An 18,966-nucleotide genomic window follows, 5' to 3' on the forward strand; every position below is an offset into this window, starting at 1 on the left:
GGTCCAGACTCAATTATTTACAGACCACCGTCATATAGCTGGAATATTGCTGAGTGCAGTGTTAAACAACAAACAAACAGTTGCAATCATGTCCAGTTTAAAAAAAGTAAACTGCTTTATGTCACTTCGGTGAAACCCACGAGCACGGGTATGGTGTTGACAAACCTAGAAATATAATCGGGGCGAACCGGGATTCGAACCCACAATCATAGGTTTCTGGCATGTCCAAGGGACGCAACTCTGCACAGCGAATCGCAGCGCCTTAGACGACTGGGCAAACCGGGGGCCCATAGGTCTATATGTTTTATAGTGGCGGTCGGGTAGCCTACTGGTTACAGCGTTCGCTCGTCACTCTGAAGACCCAGGTTCGATTCCTACATCGCTCTCTTGGTTGATGCATGTCATCGATCCCAATTGCGTGGATCGATGCTCATGATGTCAATCACTGGATTGTCTGGTCCAGACTCGATTATTTACAGACCGCAGTCAAATAGCTGGAATATTGCTGAGTGCGGTGTTAAACAACAAACAAACAAGAATATTGTCAAAAGCGGCGCGAAAGCATCCTCACTACACCACTCCGGTGTACCTTACACAAGATGACAACGGAGTTTTAAATAGGACAGGTCACGCACAATGCAATAGAGACTGCGGGTAGCGCCTATAGCTGACACGTACATAATCAGACATGACATACTTCGAGCTGGAAACTGATAGCAGGCGGCAGTGACCTGACTACTGCCCTGTCTACTGTGCTGTGCTCTGCGTAGAAAGTACTGGGCCCTCATCTATACCTCAGCCATGGCGCTCCTGCTTGGAATGGACTTGCCGACGGTGCTAGTATTTCTTATTGTATTTTGCATAGCCTATTATGTTATTTCCAAGCCTAAAAACCTGCCGCCCGGACCTCCTGTTATACCGTTCCTCGGCAGCCTGGATTTCCTGATGAAGGGGAACCGGATGGAGCAGTTCGCCCGCTATCACAAACAATACGGGAAGGTGTTCCGCATGTACGTCGGTGGCTACTTGGTGGTGGTTCTCAGTGGATTTGATGTGGTCCGTGACGCCTTCGTTACACAAGCTGATTGCTTCAGCCATCGGCCTAACTTTATGTGGTGGGTCAGTCAAATCAAAGCGGGTAAGTCGGGAACATTTTATGTGGAAATTAAAGAGGTTACGACATGCACATTTGATGTGGTGGGTCGGTCAAACCAACGAGAGTAAGTTGTGCATATGTCATCCACTGTATACTTAAGTCTTGCACATTTTATGTGGTTGGTCAGTCAAATCAAAGCGGGTAAGTCATCAACAATTTATGTCGAAATTAAAGAGGGTAAGCCGGGAACATTTACATTTTATGTGGAAACTACCCGTGAAGATCCCGGTTAGAATAGGTCTTCAGCAACCCATGATGGCCGTAAACGACGACTATGCTTGTCGTAAGAGGCGACTAACGGGATCGGGTGGTCGGGCTCGCTGACTTGGTTGATGTATGTCATCAATCCCAATTGCGTAGATCGATGCTCATGATGTCAATCACTGGATTGTCTGGTCCAGACTCGATTATTTACAGACCGCCCTCATATAGCTGGTATATAGCAATATAGTGCGGCGTTAAAATCAAACAAACAAAAATTTTTTTTATGGAAATTAGAGTCGTTAAGTCGTTCACATATTATGTGGTGGGTCAGTCGAATTACAGAGGGTATGTCGTGCACAATTTATGTGGAAATTAAAGAGGTTAAGACGTGCACATATTATGTGGTGGGTCAGTCAAATTAAAGAAGGTATGTCGTGCCAAGTTTATGTGGAAATTAAAGAGGTTAAGACGTGCACATTTTATGTGGTGGGTCAGTCAATTTAAAGAGGGTATGTCGTGCACAGTTTATGTGGAAATTAAAGAGGTTAAGACGTGCACATTTTATGTGGTTGGTCAGTCAAATCAAAGCGGGTAAGTCGTCAACATTTAATGTGGAAATTAAAGAGGGTAAGCCGGGAAAATTTACATTTTATGTGGAAACTACCCGTGAAGATCCCGGTAAGAATAGATCTTCAGCAACCCATGGTGGCCGTAAAAGACGACTATGCTTGACGTAAGAGGCGACGAACGGGATCGGGTGGTCAGGCTCGCTGACTTGGTTGATGTATGTCATCGTATCCCAATTGCGTGGATCGATGCTCATGATGTCAATCACTTGATTGTTTGGTCCAGACTCGATTATTTACAGACCGCCGTCATATAGCTGGTATATAGCAATATAGTGCGGCGTTAAAATCAAACAAACAAAAACATTATTTAAATAAGAGTCGTTAAGTCGTTCACATATTATGTGGTGGGCCAGTCAAATTAAAGAGGGTATGTCGTGCACAGTTTATGTGGAAATTAAAGAGGTTAAGACGTGCACATTTAATGTGGTGGGTCAGTCAAATTAAAGAGGGTATGTCGTGCACAGTTTATATGGAAATTAAAGAGGTTAAGACGTGCACATTTAATGTGGTGGGTCAGTCAAATTAAAGAGGGTATGTCGTGCAAAGTTTATGTGGTAATTAAAGAGGTTAAGACGTGCACATTTAATGTGGTGGGTCAGTCAATTTAAAGAGGGTATGTCGTGCACAGTTTATGTGGAAATTAAAGAGGTTGAGACGTGCACATTTTATGTGGTGGGTCAGTCAAATTAAAGAGGGTATGTCGTGCACAGTTTAAGTGGAAATTAAAGAGGTTAAGACGTGCATATTTTATGTGGTGGGTCAGTCAAACCAACGACAGTAAGTTGTACATATGTCATCCACTGTATACTTAAGATTTCCTTTGTTCATTAACGCCGCACTCAGCCCGTAAGTAATCGAGACAATCCAGTGATTGATGTCATGAGCGACGATCCACGCCGTCGGGGTACGATGACGCGCAATGAACCAAGTCACCGAGCCTGACCCCCCGATCTGTAAAGTCGGTGAGACTTCAGACAAACATAACCCAGAATCCCAACGGGACAACCCAAAGGAGCTGACTACTTTTTATCGGGTTGTCATATGTGAACTGACATTTTGTATAGTTGTTCGTGAAGCCAACCACATGATTGCCTGACTCGACAGGCATTCACTACTTGTGTACAACTTAATGTTTACCCAGTGGGTAATACCATAGATATTGCCAATGAAAGGGACTGACCATTTGATAAATCTGGGGGAGAATCCTGGCATTTTTTCTGGAGATTGGATATGTTTTAAGTTACAGCTGCAAAACAAGATATTTTTTAAATTAAAACTATGAGCCTATATATTATTTTGTAATTTTTGAGCCAGACAAGTTCTTTTTTTCCAAGTCTGAAGCATCATTAATTTTTCAAGAATTTTCAGTGCCAAGAATATCGATAAAACCCCAGACCCCCGTCCCAGGATATCAGATGGTCGGTCCCGTAGTTGTCCCTTCCCATCACTTCCGGATAAAACACAGATACGAAAAGAGTCTGTTATTGATAAGCACAGGTGCTCTAAATGGATTATCTACGGTACGTTATATGACCTTGAACAGCGGCTTCATGTGTCCTCAGTAATAGGGGAGTCGTGTGTGTCGGAGTCCAAAGGTACAAAGCGTATCGTAACACACTCAGTGTTCGTTAACAGTTACAACATACGACTGCAGTTTATCAGTGTGAAGATAGTGAGTGAGTGAGTATAGTTTTACGCCGCTTTTAGCAATATTCCAGAAATATCACGGCGAGAGGCACCGGAAATGGTCTTGACACATTGTTTGTTTGTTTGTTTGTTGTTTAACGCCGCACTCAGCAATATTCCAGCTAAATGACGGCGGTCTGTAAATAATCGTGTCTGGACCAGACAATCCAGAGATTGACATCATGAGCATCGATCCACACAATTGGGATACGATAACATGCATCAACCAAGTCAGCGAGCCTGACCACCCGATCCCATTAGTCGCCTCTCCCGACAAGCATAGTCACCTTTACCGGCAAGCATGGGTTGCTGAAGACCTACTCTATTCTACTCTTCACGGGTCCTTCACACATTGTACATTGTGGGGTATCGAAACTGGGTCTTCGGCGTGACGAGCAAACGCTTTATCCAATAGATTACCCTATCCTAGTGCGAAGATAATACACGTCTTGTGCGAGGCAGAAATGAGAACGGGTACGCAAACACACTCACACTCGCATTAATTTCCTTCCAAGGGTAAAAGTCGCATTAATTTCCTTCCAAGGGTAAAAGTGTGGAGATGTGAAATGAGATCTAACATCGCGTTCAAAACTATTGCACTTATATAACGACGTACCTGGATGCTTGGATAACCTGGATGCTTGTACCTGGACTAATGCCGGAGTTACAGTGCTAGCTCACTGAGATACCATGCCGCAGTTTAACCTGAATACCCCACTCAGACACAGTATACTGACTACGAGCCGACCAGTCCTTGTTTTAGCCCCTTAATGTCAAGCGCCAGGCAGGGTAACAACAAGTACCATATTTGAACGTCTTTTGGTATGAATCCCGACCTTCCACTTTCCGGGCCTACGCTTTACCACTAGACCACGGAGGCAGTCCGCCTCAACTAGAAAGACTTGACATGGATACCCCTACCACACACATTACTGACTCCGAGCCGACCAGTCCTTTTTATCTCAATAATACTGAACACCACATACTATGCTTTTAACGTCTTTCCGCAACGGCTTTCCGCAATCATTCACTCACTCAGTCACCATTTCTAGGGTCCCCCGCCGTGATATTATTGGAATACTGCAAAAAGCGGCGTAAAACCTCTCACTCACTCATGTATGATACCCATTTCTGGTGCCCCCCCCCCCCCCGCTGTGATATTGTTGGAATACTGCAAAAAGCGGCGTAAAATCTCATTCACTCACTCACTCACTCACTCATGTATGATACCAATTTCTAGAGCCACCCGCTGTGATATTGTTGGAATACTGCAAAAAGCGGCGTAAAATCATACTCACTCACTCACCATTTCTGGTGTCCCCCCGCTGTGATATTGTTGGAATACTGCAAAAAGCGGCGTAAAATCTCACTCACTCTCACTCACTCATGTATGATACCATTTCTAGAGCCCCCCGCCGTGATATTGTTGGAATACTGCAAAAAGCGCGTAAAATCATACTCACTCACTCACTCACCATTTCTGGTGTCCCAAGCTGTGATAGTGTTGAAAAGCGGCGTAAAATCTCACTCACTCTCACTCACTCATGTATGATACCATTTCTAGAGCCCCCCGCCGTGATATTGTTGGAATACTGCAAAACGCGGCGTAAAATCTCACTCACTCACTCACCATTTCTGGTGTCCCCAGCTGTGATAGTGTTGAAAAGCGGCGTAAAATCATACTCTAAATCATTCACTCACAGGTATCTTCATGAGCAGCGGCCAGGCATGGAAGGACTTAAGGAGGTTCAGCCTTCAGACCATGAGGGACTTTGGGATGGGGAAGAGTAGCGTAGAGGACAAGGTGAAGGACGAGGTCAACGCCATCCTCACCATCCTTTCAGAGAGTGATGGAAAGCGGTTCCATTTCCACGACTTCATGGACGTAGCTACCGGCAACATCATCTGCAGCCTCATCTTCGGCGAGAGGTGAGTTGGAGTCTCCACATTCGGAGTGAATGAATCTTCATCGCAATACCCAACTCACTCACTCACTGATATTGTTGAATATTTCAACAATATCAGTGTGTGAGTGAGTTGGGTTTAACGCCGCTGTTAACATTATTCCAGTTATATCGCGGCGTGTCAGCTTAATGTTGGAGGAAAGCCCCAAGTGATGCAGGTCTTAGATGTTTACCACTTTGGTGAAACCCACGAGCACGGGTATGGTGCTGACAAACCTAGAAACATAATCGGGGCGAACCGGGATTCGAACCCACAATCATAGGTTTCTTGCGTGACCAAGGGACGCAACTCTGCACAGCGAATCGCGGCGCCACCCGTGCCCCCTCAGCAATGTCATGGCTGGGGAGACCAGGGCCCACTTGCACATAGTGATCTTAGCGCCACGACTGTCGTAAGACTACGTTAAAGAATGGGAGTTATGATCGTCTTAGCGCTAAGATCGCTTTGTGCAAGTGAACCCGGAAATGCGCTTCCCACGTTGTACCCATGTGGGGAATCGAATCCGGACATTGGGCGTGACGAGCGGTCGCTTTAACCACAAGGCTACCCCGATGCCCGTCGATATTTGGAACATTGGAAAAGTTTGTTTTTAAGAAATAATGTTTACAGAACCACAGTGGGGGTAAAATTTAACCGTAATTAATTAGAACAAAAACGAACGAGGAACAACGAATACAAGACTATGAATATTAGTGTCGAGCTGCAGATGAGTGGTCCTTTATTCTAAACGTTATTCTGAATTATTTATTACAAGGTGAGGTGAGGTGAGGTGAAATGGGGTTTAACGTCGCGTCTAAGATTATTGCACTTATATAGCGACGTGCATGTACGTGTGTGTGTGTGTGTGGCTGCTTGTACTAGTCCGGACTGATGCCGATTTATAGTGCTGGCTCACTGAGATACCATGCCGCAGTTTAACATGAATACCCCACTCAGACACAGTATACTGACTCCGAGCCGAATAGTCCTTGTTTTAGCCCCTTAATGCCGAGCGCCAGACAGGGTAACAACAAGTACCATCTTTTAACGTCTTGGTATGACACGGCCGGGCATCGAACCCCGGACCTTCCGCTCTCCGGGCGGACGCTCTACCTCTAGACCACGGAGGCAGTTTCTTAATAACTGATTCTGGACCAGACAAAAGAGTGGTGGCGTCACCAATTGGTTAGAATAGCTCCCCACGATCCACTGCTGATCGACCAAGGCAACTAAAATCGACCAGGTTGTCATGCCATGTTTACGTAAAATACGGGTATACGTTTTTCTTGATCTTGGGAACTCGACAGTCTATGACAAAAATCATTATTTTCTTCAAAACAATATTTGTGTGTGCATGTTCATCGAATGATCGAAAAATAAATAAAATACATTTATTGACCAAATCATCTGTGACACGAGAAACCCAATGCTTGCACTGAAGTCCTTGTTGAAATTAATATCCGACTGTAGTGTAACATTCCACTTGACTGAAAATGATGTATAAATAAAACTATAGCATGAGATCGTCACGCTTTTTGAAAACTCAATAGAGGGATGAAAAGATGAGTGAAAAAATATTGGTAACCCAATGAAAAATGCAATAACCTAATAAAAATAGAAACCTTCAATGTGAAAACTCAATTGCTCAAAAAGTTATCTGGAGCTCTGAGTTGAACTATGTATCTGGTGTATTTCTCAAAGTAAAGAAAGAAGCTGAGGATTTCACACCATGATTTTGTCATCTGATGTCAATAATGTGATGTGAGATGGTGTTGTCAGGTCCATGAATAATTATGACAGTGTGAGAGGCACCTACGCTTGTCGTAAGAGGCGACTAACGGGATCGGGTGGTCAGGCTTGCTGACTTGGTTGATGCATGTCATCGTATCCCAATTTTGGATCGATGAACATGAGCTCAATCGTCATAGAGCCGCCGTCATATAGCCGGAATATTTCGGCTAAACAATAAACGAACAAACAAACAAACAAAGAAAACATATTTTGTAATTTCAGTGGGACTGAATAACAAATATGAACCTCTTTCTCCCCCCAGGTACATAACTCGTGAAGACCCGGGTTAGACTAGGTCTTCAGCAACCCCTGCTTGTCCCCTCCCCTTCCTCCTCCCCCCTCCCCCGAAAAATGCCGATTTATGGTGCTAACCCACTGAGATACCATGCCGAAGTTTTAATATTTAATACCCCTCTCAGACACAGTATACTGACTACGAGCCAACCACTCCTTGTTTTAATGCCGAGCGCTAGACAGGGTAACAACAAGTACCATGTTTTCACGTCTTTTAGGGATCGAACCCCCGACCGTCCACCCTCCGGGCCCGGGCCGACGCTCTACCACAAGACCACGGACCAACGCAATTGAAAAACAACAGTGGTTGTAGTTTTAACACACAGACTGTGTTGGCTCCAATGCAACTCTAGCTGGGCCTACTTCACCACCGGTTGTAACCTGTTCCCAATTCGTTCATTATATCCATACAACTATTATTGGGAACTAATATCTCTTACAATTTGGAAATTTTAAGTTATGTGCAAGTATCCCCTATTTTATTTGAAGAGTATATATTTTCCGGAACTCCCCCGGGACTCCACTGATAGGTGTTTCTGTTTTTGACACTGTAGATATGACTACCACGATGAGAAGTTTCATGAACTGATGCGTCTCCTTAACGACGTGGTCAAGTCACCAGGAAGTCTCAACCCTTATTATGCCATACCATTACTGAGGATGCTCCCATCAACGCAACAGGTATTTAGTCGTTATTCGCTTGACTCATTTGATTTGGTCGAACATGGACGCACTTTTGAAATAATTTCCTCTGTGAGGTGAAATTGTTTTGTTTTTTAATATTTAATACCCCTCTCAGACACAGTATACTGACTCCGAGCCGACCAGTCCTTGTTTTAGTCCCTTAATGCCGAGCGCCAGACAGGGTAACAACAAGTACCATTTTTGGTATGACGCGGCCGGGGATCGAACCCCGGACCTTCCGCTCTCCAGGCTCTACCACAAGACCACGGAGGCGGCCAATTTCCTTTGTAGTAATTTGTGATTAATTGGATTGAGATCGACCATGGACTCTCTTTTAAAATAATTTGTTCTTTTAATAATCTGTTTGCTTGTTTGTTGTTTAACGCCGCACTCAGCAATATTCCAGTTGTATGACGGCGGTCTGTAAAAAAAAAATAATCGAGTCTGGACCAGACAATCCAGTGATTGACAACATGAGCATCGATCCACGCAATTGGGATCAATGACATGCATCAATCAAGTCAGCGAGCTCGACCACCCGATCCCGTTAGCCGCCTTTTACGACAAGCATAGTCGCCGTTTATGGCAAGCATGGGTTGCTGAAGACCTATTCTACCCTGTGATTAATTGGATTAGGACCCACCATGGAATGTTTTTAATAAGAAATTGTTATTCATTGGGTTTTTAAAAATAATTTGTTTGTAAATAAATTGTATAATTTCTTATGAATATAGAAAGGGTTTTGTCGCTTTTATTTATGTTACACGTGATCCAGAGTTCACAATTCCCATCAATACAAGACGATTGTGATGAAAACCCTATATCAACAGTTTTAACTCTGACTTGGTTGCTGAAAATATGTTCAGTGTCGTTTGTGCAAACACATCAGTGAGAAAATCATATTACCATGAGTGTTAATAAGATTATTTTGCACATGAACTGTAAATAAAAAGCGACAAAATCTTTCCCAAAATCGTAAGAAATATCTGCCAAAACAGGGTCCATTGTACGATTCCGACTATATCACGAGCAGATGTTTGTGCATCACCCTCAAATAGTGATGACACCAGGGCCCACTTGCACAAAGCGATCTTAGCACTAAGACTATTGTAAGCCTATGTTAAAGTATAGGAGTTAAGATCATCTTAGCGCTAAGATCGGTTTGTGCAAGTGGGTCCTGGTGTTCTCGTCCACGCACGCCAGTTTCTCTTTCCTCCAGTTCCAAGTTGGTCAAGCCATAACGTTCGTTGTACATGTAGCGTTATATACTTAGCAGAAAGGGTTAAATTTTTAACTTGGATGGACTGAATTATTTTAAACAAAAAACAAAAAAAACCTTTTGTGAACAAAGAGTTTTTGCATAATTTTTTTTTATGTTTGTGACGGTTGCCACCGGAGGAGCAGGATACTGTAACATTTTCGCGAACACCTGGTGTCATCACTATGTAACAGTGATTCATTAACACGTGCTAATGATATGGTCGGAATCATACAATCGACTCCTCTTTTAGCAGGGATTTATACGACCATGGTAAGGGTTTTGTCGCCTTTATTCGAAATAAACATACATTGGAATGTATACGTCATGGGTGGCCCAGTCGTCTTAGGCGCCGCGATTCGCTGTGCAGAGTTGCGTCCCTTGTGCACGCCAGAAACCTATGATTATGGGTTCGAATCCCGGTTCGCCCTGATTATGTTTCTAGGTTTGTCAGCACCATACCCGTGCTCGTGGGTTTCACCGAAGTGGTAAACGTCTGAGACCGGCATCACTTGGGGCTTTCCTCCCACATTAAGCTGACACGCCGTGATATGACTGGAACACTGTTAAAAGCGGCATTAAACCCAACTCACTGACTCACTCAATTTTTCATTACGGAAATATTTAAAACTCGAACTCAAATGTACTGCTTTTCTACATGTGTGAAAGTCTTGGACGACAGATCAGTAAACTAATGTAAATGGTAACTGATTTATGTCGTCAATCAATTACAGAAAGCCCGAGTGTCTCTCGGCCACATGAAGCGACTGTGTGAGTTTGTCAAGGGCGTCGTACAAGAGCACGAACAGTCGTATGACCCCAACAACATCCGTGACTTTGTGGATCTGTACATTCAGATGCGTGACGGCGAGGGACAGACCAACAAAGCCTACAGCCGTAAGACATGTATTATGTAGTCTCAAAATACAAATCTTTTACCCTCACACGATGTCTCCACGTGTAGAGCCGACAGGGTCTCTGGGGTGGTCGCTTCAGATGAGAGGTGAGGTGAAAAGGTGTTGAACGTCGCGTCCAATATTATTGCACTTATATAGCGACGTGCATGTTAGTGTGTGTGGCTGCTTGTTCTAGTCAGGACGGATGCCGATTTATAGTGCTAGCCAACTGAGATACCATGCCGCAGTTTAACATGAATACCCCACTCAGACACTCCGAGCCGACCAGTCCTTGTTTTAGCCCCTTAATGCCGAGCGCCAGACAGGGTAACAACAAGTACCATCTTTTAACGTCTTTTGGTACAAATTTGACCTTTGTAAGGGTCTTGCTATATGTTATCATTATAAGGACTAGTGGTCTAAAAATGTTAGTTTCTATCGCTGTAAACCCTGTTTCACCTCACCTCACCTTATGACCAATTAGCTTCTTATGACCAGCATAGTTAGTGACGTGCATGCACGTATGTGTGCGTGTGTGAGGCTGCTTGTACTAGTCTGAACTAATGCCGATTTTATAGTGCTAGCCCACTGAAATACCATGCCGCAGTTTAACATGAAGACCTCACTCAGACACAGTATACTGACTCCGAGCCGCCCACTTTTTAGCCCTTTAATGCCGAGCGCAAGGCAAGGTAACAACAAGTACCTTCTTTTAACATCTTTTGGTATGACGCGGCCGGGGATCGAAGCCCGGACCTTCCGCTCTCCTGGCGGGCACTCTACCACTAGACCACTGAGGCGGTCTTGTCACATGATACTTGGCGAACTGTTCGAATCATGTACCAGACACACCAGATACTGATACAATGGTCCCCGACTTCGTCATACCAAAAGACGTTAAAAGATGGTACTTGTTGTTACCCTGTCTGGCGCTCGGCATTAAGGGGCTAAAACAAAGACTGGTCGGCTCGGAGTTAGTATACTGTGTCTGAGTGGGGTATTCATGTTAAACTGCGGCATGGTATCTCAGTGAGCTAGCACTATAACTCGGCATCAGTCCGGACTAGTACAAGCAGCCACACAAACACACACACGTAGATGCACGTCGCTTTATAAGTGCAATAATCCTGGACGCAACGTTAAACCCCATTTCACCTCACCTACTAATACAATGAGAAACCTGCCACGCCGTCGGTATTCGATGACAGGCAATTAACCAAATCACTAAGACCTACAACCCCGTCCTTTCAGTCGCCTCGTTGCTTCGGACTTATTCTAATCCGGAATCCCAACGTCTTAATCTAATAACTAAAGTGAAAATATATGATTTGGGTAAAATCGTCACTATTGTTCAGATAAAATATATCCGACAAACAAGTCTTGAACTTACGCACTTAGCAGTACGGTTTGTATCCATCGCTTTGTTGAGCGATTGTCCTCCAAATTTTTCCAAATAGCGGGATTTTTTTTTCCAGATTAATATTGTCAAAATTTTCCATTCAATTTCCCTACACTACTCCAAAGAGTTACACACAAAGAGTCATATGGGCCACCTACCACATGCTTGCTCCGTACGGCTGAAGCAATAAGTACAATTTGAAACTGTTGTAATATTAAGAACGTAGCAGTACCACCCCCACCCCCACCCAACCCAATCCCCACCCCCACCCCCACCCCATGCACATACATCCAGCGGAGCTATGTTTCTGTTACGAGAACTATATAAGTCCAACAAAAAAAGGAAATATTTCTCGTGCACCGGCGCGTCACTTTAAATCCTGTTTGTAAGGCATTTGTATTGCTAATAGAAAAATTTAAATTCAAGTTTCTGTTTATAACATAAGTGACATTAAATTAAAAGAGGAAAATTATATGTGATCCATGTGTGCCCAATTGACTTTGTTGGTATTATTGGTGGGTTAAAAATAAAAGAGTTCATCCCAAGTCACTGTTGTTTTCAAGACCTAAATTCTAAATTCTCCCTCCCTTCCCACTTTTTGAGGAAAAATGTCCTGAGGATTATTTTATGCAGCCTGAGCTAAGAACGGAAACCTAATTAACCCACTTTCCTTTAAAGTTACTCGATATATCGACAGTCCGTTTGTCTCGAAATACGGTTAACTCGATATAGTGTAGCTGGTCTTCGAGATGAAGATGTTTTACTGTCATATATATGTTTGTGATAAGAATAGAGTCAACTCTGTTTTTGTTTTTTATTTTCCTCTGCATAAAGTATAATAAAGTATTTAATATTTCTGTTGCACAGTCGAAAACTTTTTGCGTCTCATCGTTGACCTGTTTCTGGCTGGCACGGAAACATCGTCGACATCAGTGAACTGGGCCCTGCTGTACATGATGAAGTACCCAGACATACAGAAAAAATGTCAAGAGGAAATTGATAACGTAAGCGGTTACCCTACCCATAGGTGTTACATGATCGAGTGTCATAGGTGAGGTGAGGTGAAATGGGGATTAACGTCGCTTTTAACAGTGTTCCAGTTATGTCACGGCGTGTCAGCTTAATGTGGGAGGAAAGCCCGATGTGATGCAGGTCTCAGGCGTTTACCACTTCGGTGAAACCCACGAGCACGGGTATGGTGCTGACAAACCTAGAAACATAATCGGGGCGAACCGGGATTCGAACCTACAATCATAGGTCCCAAGGGAAACAACTCAGCACAGCGAATCGCGGCGCCTTAGACGACTGGGCCACCTGTGCCCCCCTGGCATATACGGAACACAGAGACGTATTGATGAAGGCACTAGGCTCTATACCGCCCAAGGGTTGACCATTTGAAAAAATATATAACCCAAGTACGTCCAGAGAACTACGCACTATGCGATTTATGGCATTAAGAGGTGAGGTGGTGAAATGGGGTCTTACTTACATAGCGACGTGCATGCACGGGCGTGTGTGGCTGCTTGTACTAGTTCGGACTAATGACAATGTTATAGTGCTAGCCCACTGAGATACCATGCCGCAGTTTAATCTGAATACCCCACTCAGACACAGTATAATGACTCCGAGCCGACCAGTCCTTGTTTTAGCCCCTTAATGCCGATCGCCAGGCAGGGTAACAACATGTACCATCTTTTAACATCTTGTCGTATGACGCGGCCCGGACCTTCCGCTCTTCGGGCGGACGCACTACCACTAAACCACGGAGGCGTTCTACGGCATCATGACGTTTCTAGCAGTATCCCCTCTGTACGTATCTCAATGCAACAGAAGAGAATCCTGGTTCATTCCTACATAAGGTTAAGACACGTGCATTTGTTACTGCAAGAGTCGCCTTGTTTTATTGGGGACACGGTTGGCCATGTAGTATTTGGCGACTCCATGCATGTGTTGAGATACTTCCCCACCACGTACCAGGATTCGCTGAATATAGGTTCGATTTCCAGATTCGCCCTGTAACGATCATAAGTTCGTGAGGAGTATACTGTCCTCGTTGCAAATGGTTTCGCCAGGCGGCAATATTCTATATCACTTTTCTTTCATGTTGAGCTAGACCCGTGAAGATTCCGGGGAAGAATAGGTCTTCAGCAACCCATGTTGCCGTAAAAGGTGACTATGCTTGTCGTAAAAGGTGACTATGCTTGTCGTAAAAAGGCGACCAACGGGATCGGGTGGTCAGGCTCGCTAACTTGGTTGATGCATGTCATCGATCCCAATTGCGTAGATCGATGCTCATGATATTAATCACTGGAATGTCCGGTCCAGACTCGATTATTTACAGACCGCCTTCATATAGCTGGAATATTGCTGAGTTCGGCGTAAAACAACAAACCAACCAAAAACCAACCGATTGTGTGGGTCGATGCGCATAATATCAATCACAGGATTGTCTGGTCCAGACTTGATTATTTACAGACCGCCGTCACATAGCTGTAATATTGGTGATTGCGGCGTTCAACATCAAGAAAACAAATAAATCAAAAGGGAGACTTACACAAACTATTGTCATATGTTAACCCTCCGTACACTTTCACTTCGCAGAATTGTAGCAAATCGTAGATATCTAGCTGTTGCGTTTTGGTGAGACGGAGATATCGGCCATTGAGTGCGACGTTAAACAACAAACAAACACACAAACAAATCATATTGAGCTGACATATACCATGATATAACTGAACCTTTTATGTGAGTATGGTTTTACGCCGCTTTTAGCAACAGTTCAGCAATATCATGGCGTGAGACACCAGAAATGGACTTCACCAAATGTACCCATGTGGGGAACGAACCTTGGTGTTCGGCGGGACGAGCGAACGCTTTAACCACAGGACCACCCCAGCGCCCCACTTATATACAGACCAAAGCTTTGAAGCATTCGCTTACGTTTCAGAATATCGGCCGAGGGAGAATGATCACGTTCTCTGACAGAGCTAACCTGGCTTATGTGGAAGCAACCATTAATGAAGTATTGAGACTTTCTCCAGTGGGTATGTTGATACATTGCTTACTCTGGTCTTTGGTTCCTTTATTACACTGTAATTCTGTAACACGAATGAGTGAGTGAGTGAGTTGGGTTTAACGCCGCTTTTAACAGTATTCCAGTTATATCGCGGCGTGTCAGCTTCATGTGGGAGGAAAGCCCGAAGTGATGCAGGTCTCAGACGTTTACCACTTCGGTGAAACCTACGAGCACAGGTATGGTGCTGACCAACCTAGAAACATAATCGGGGCGAACAGGGATTCGAACCCACAACCATAGGTTTCTGGCGTGCCCAAGGGACGCAACTCTGCACAGCGAATCGCGGCGCCTTAGACGACTGGGCCACCCGTGCCCCCTAATTATAAGAGGGATACGTGAAATCAAACATTTGAATTCATTTACCGATTTATAACAGCTTTTGCAACATAATGATATTTATGCTGAAAGGTTTTGAAATAATGTTCTTATTACATTACGAACTAACGAGGGGAAAATAAGATATTGTTGTATAGTCCAGTGTGTCTTTCTTGCAGTTCCATTCTTCATCCCACACAGTACAAATGCCGACACCACTCTTGCTGGTTATAACATCCCCAATGAAACCATCGTCCTCGTCAACGTCCTCTCCGTCCACAAAGATCCCAAGTACTGGGACGATGTAGATGAATTCAAACCGGAGAGGTTCTTGGACGAAAAGGGCAAACTCAAGAAAATAGATGCTTTTATTCCATTTTCTATTGGTAAGTTTTCATTTTAACAAATTATTAAGAAATAAACGATGGGTGGGAGTTGTTTATCTTACAATAAAACACCGAAGGGAGAATAAACCATGAGGGGCGAGTTGTTTATCGTACAATAAAACACAGCGTTTTATTGTACGATAAACAACTCCCACGAGTCGATTATTTCTTATATGCTTTGGTTTGGTTTGTTGTTTAACGCCGCGCTCAGCAATATTCCAGCTATATGACGGCGGTCTGTAAATAATCGAGCTATGACGGCGGTCTGTAAATAATCGAGTCTGTACCAGTCAATCCAGTGATTGATATCATGAGCATCGATCCACGCAAAAGGAATATGACATTCATCAACAAAGTCAGCGAGCCAGACCAAAAAATCCCATTAGTCGCCCCTTACGACAAGCATAGTCGCCTTTTACGGCAAGCATTGGTTGCTGAAGACAACTCACTCACTTACTCTTACTAAGTGCGCCGTCATATAGCTGGAGTGCGGCGTTAAACAGCAAACTAAGAAAAACAAACCAAAAAACCAAAACCTGTTTGGAATGCCAAGACAACAAAGAAACTTTCATTAAGTCTCCCCCAACGATGTAGCTACTTCATGGAGTTTTATTTAATGACATTCCACTGTGTATGCAAGTGCTTGTTTCATTAAAGGGCCACGTGTTTGTGCTGGAGAGACCTTGGCGAGGATGGAGGTACTTATGTACTTCGCCAATATGCTACAGAACTTCACCTTCAGAAAGCCAGACGGTGACACACTCAACTTCAAAGGATTCATTGGTGCTACATATTTTCCCCTTCCTTATGAACTTATTGCTGAGAAAAGATGAAGACATCGTGCACTACTCTAAATATTTGTAAGCCCCCAACTATAACCATGGTTGTTTTTGTTTGTTTGTTTGTTTGTTGTTTTACGCCGCACAAAGCAATATTCCAGCTATATGATGGCGGTCTGTAGATAATCGAGTCTGGACCAGACAATCCAGTGATTAATATCATGAGCATCGATCCGCAATTGGGATACGATGACATGCATCAACCAAGTCAGCGAGCATGACCACCGATCCCGTTAGTCGCCTCTTACGACAAGCTTATCACCTTTTACGGCAAGCATGAGTTGCTGAAGACCAATTCTACCCCGGAATCTTCACGGGTCTGTAGCTTGTTTGTTCCCAGAAGAAATATCTACTAAATATAATAATTATCTCAGTTCGTTTGGTACCATATTAAAAACGGGGATTTGGAATCATGACGTTATAGTTGTGGTTTGTTGTTTATCGTCCAAAATTGGCTCCCACAGGAGATATCGCTTGGGTGAGATCAAGCGATATCTACACTGTAGATATCGCTGCAATGAAATTGCATCACAATGCATTGCAAACCATTGTGACGTCATTGGTTACCATGACGTCACAATCAAATGACATCACTAATGGCTCTGCTACTGAAGCTGTAAGCAGTACTTTTTACACTTAAGACACTGCATATTACTGTCTACAAACTAAAAAGTTGGAAGAATGATGTTGGATGATAAATAAAATCTCACCCTCGTGTCTTTTGATATCAAATATATCAACACTCGTTGATAAAAGTGGAAAAAAATCCTCGGCGAGCCTCGGAGTTTTCCCACTTTTATCAACTCGTTATTGATATATTTGATATCAAAAGACACTCGGGTGAGATTCTCTATTTAACGCCGTACTCAGCAATATTACAGCTATATGACGGTGGTCTGTGAATAATCAACATAAGTACAATAATCTTCGACACAATGCTAAACCAGCGATAGAAACTGGCAATAGTCCTATAAGTCCTTGCCAAACTGCCCAATAGTAAGGAATCCTAAGGACAAGTACAAATTTGCCATTTGATTCTTTGTTGTTTAACGCCGCACCCAACAAATATTCCAGGTATATGACGGCGGTCTGTAAAATCCAGTGAGTCTGGACCAGACAATCCAGTGATTGACATCATGAGCATCGATCCACGCAATTTGGATTGATGACATGCATCAACCAAGTCAGCGAGCCTGACCACCCGATCCCGTTAGTCGCCCTTTAAGACAAGCATGGGTTGCTGAAGACCTGTTCTACCCCGGATCTTCATGGTAAGAAGTGTGGAATATATACTCTACAAGAGTTCGAACGTTCTTGGGAGGACACCAAACATCAACATGTGTCGCGCTACATTAACTATTAACATCGTGTATTCCTAAGCATTTAAAAACACACTGGAGGCAGATAATGCTGTCCTTCTAGGTAGTGTATACACATGATGTATTAATTGATGTAGACACATATTGGTCTAACGATCTTCATCAATACTTCTTTGAGCTGCCAAGTAAATTTGTATAGAGTGGAATCAATACTCAAGATAGATCAGTGTACAGTTTATTCCACGGATAAGGGAGACCTTCAAAACCAAAAAAGGAAAACAAATATACAATGAATATACAGATCATCACGATACGGTTTTGTCCTTGCAGCAACAGCATGAACAACAAAATGTTTGTTTGTTTGTTGTTTACTCTCAAGATCGTATACAATATACCCAGACGGAATTAAAAGAGGGATAACATATTAACATTTACATATGGGCGCTACCTTATCAGTTTCTATAGAAGTAATACCGTTGTCAACAATAGTGGTGAAGTATCGTCAATGATGACTTTCTTATAAAAACAACCCAGTTTAACTTTTGTGGGACTTTTCAGTGGACGTCCCTTCCAAATAAGAATTCAGAAAAAGACCAATTATGATGACGTCACGCTATTGTTATTGCAGTCAGGAATTCACTGGCCATTCTGGTAATATCAAACAAGTATATCTGACGCAACTATTGTTTAAATCAGAGAAATCACTCAAATCTTCTGATTCCGGAATTTGAATCAACTGATTCTCATTCATGATTTCTCCATTAAAGATTTGGAAGAGTGTCCTACGACCCTCGCTCTACAGTCCTGTGATCAGTGTTTCAGCATTCAGGTGAAGGTGAGGTGAAATTGGGTTTAACGTCGCGTCCAAGATTATTGCACTTATATAGCGACGTGCATGCACGTGTATGTGTGTGTGTGGCTGCTTGTACTAGTCCGGACTGATGCCGATTTATAGTGCTAGCTCACTGAGATACCATGCCGCAGTTTAACATGAATACCCCACTCAGACACAGTATACTGACTCCGAGCCGACCAGTCCTTGTTTTAGCCCCTTAATGCCGAGCGCCAGACAGGGTAACAACAAGTACAA

At 43.5% G+C, this 18,966-nt stretch overlaps 1 protein-coding gene across 2 annotated transcripts; it reads left to right on the forward strand.

Annotated features, from left to right (window-relative positions):
* The first annotated feature begins 704 nt into the window (after window positions 1-704).
* LOC124145712 (cytochrome P450 2J2-like) lies at window positions 705-16,728 on the forward strand. Of its 2 annotated transcripts, none has more exons than XM_046515602.2 (8): window positions 705-1,138; window positions 5,379-5,604; window positions 8,259-8,385; window positions 10,381-10,543; window positions 12,809-12,945; window positions 14,889-14,985; window positions 15,512-15,718; window positions 16,376-16,728. In XM_046515602.2, exons 1-8 carry the CDS (start codon window positions 802-804, stop codon window positions 16,549-16,551), a joined length of 1,470 nt encoding a protein of 489 aa, XP_046371558.2. In that variant the 5' UTR covers window positions 705-801; the 3' UTR covers window positions 16,552-16,728. The 2 variants fall into 2 exon arrangements, with proteins under 2 accessions (XP_046371558.2, XP_048257018.1); XM_048401061.1 differs by lacking the exon at window positions 705-1,138 and adding an exon at window positions 1,926-1,951.
* The last annotated feature ends 2,238 nt before the right edge of the window (window positions 16,729-18,966 follow it).

This window comes from Haliotis rufescens, unplaced genomic scaffold (genome assembly GCF_023055435.1).
Source record: "Haliotis rufescens isolate VD_foot unplaced genomic scaffold, xgHalRufe1.0.p SCAF_21, whole genome shotgun sequence".
NCBI classification, from domain to species: domain Eukaryota; kingdom Metazoa; phylum Mollusca; class Gastropoda; order Lepetellida; family Haliotidae; genus Haliotis; species Haliotis rufescens.

Bases quoted from the DNA above. Each gene is read 5' to 3' on its own strand.
- LOC124145712 (XM_046515602.2), top strand. From the start codon at position 802: ATGGCGCTCCTGCTTGGAATGGACTTGCCGACGGTGCTAGTATTTCTT. The intron at 10,544-12,808 runs GTAAGACATGTA...TCTGTTGCACAG, and splicing joins GACCAACAAAGCCTACAGCC to TCGAAAACTTTTTGCGTCTC. The intron at 12,946-14,888 runs GTAAGCGGTTAC...CTTACGTTTCAG, and splicing joins GTCAAGAGGAAATTGATAAC to AATATCGGCCGAGGGAGAAT.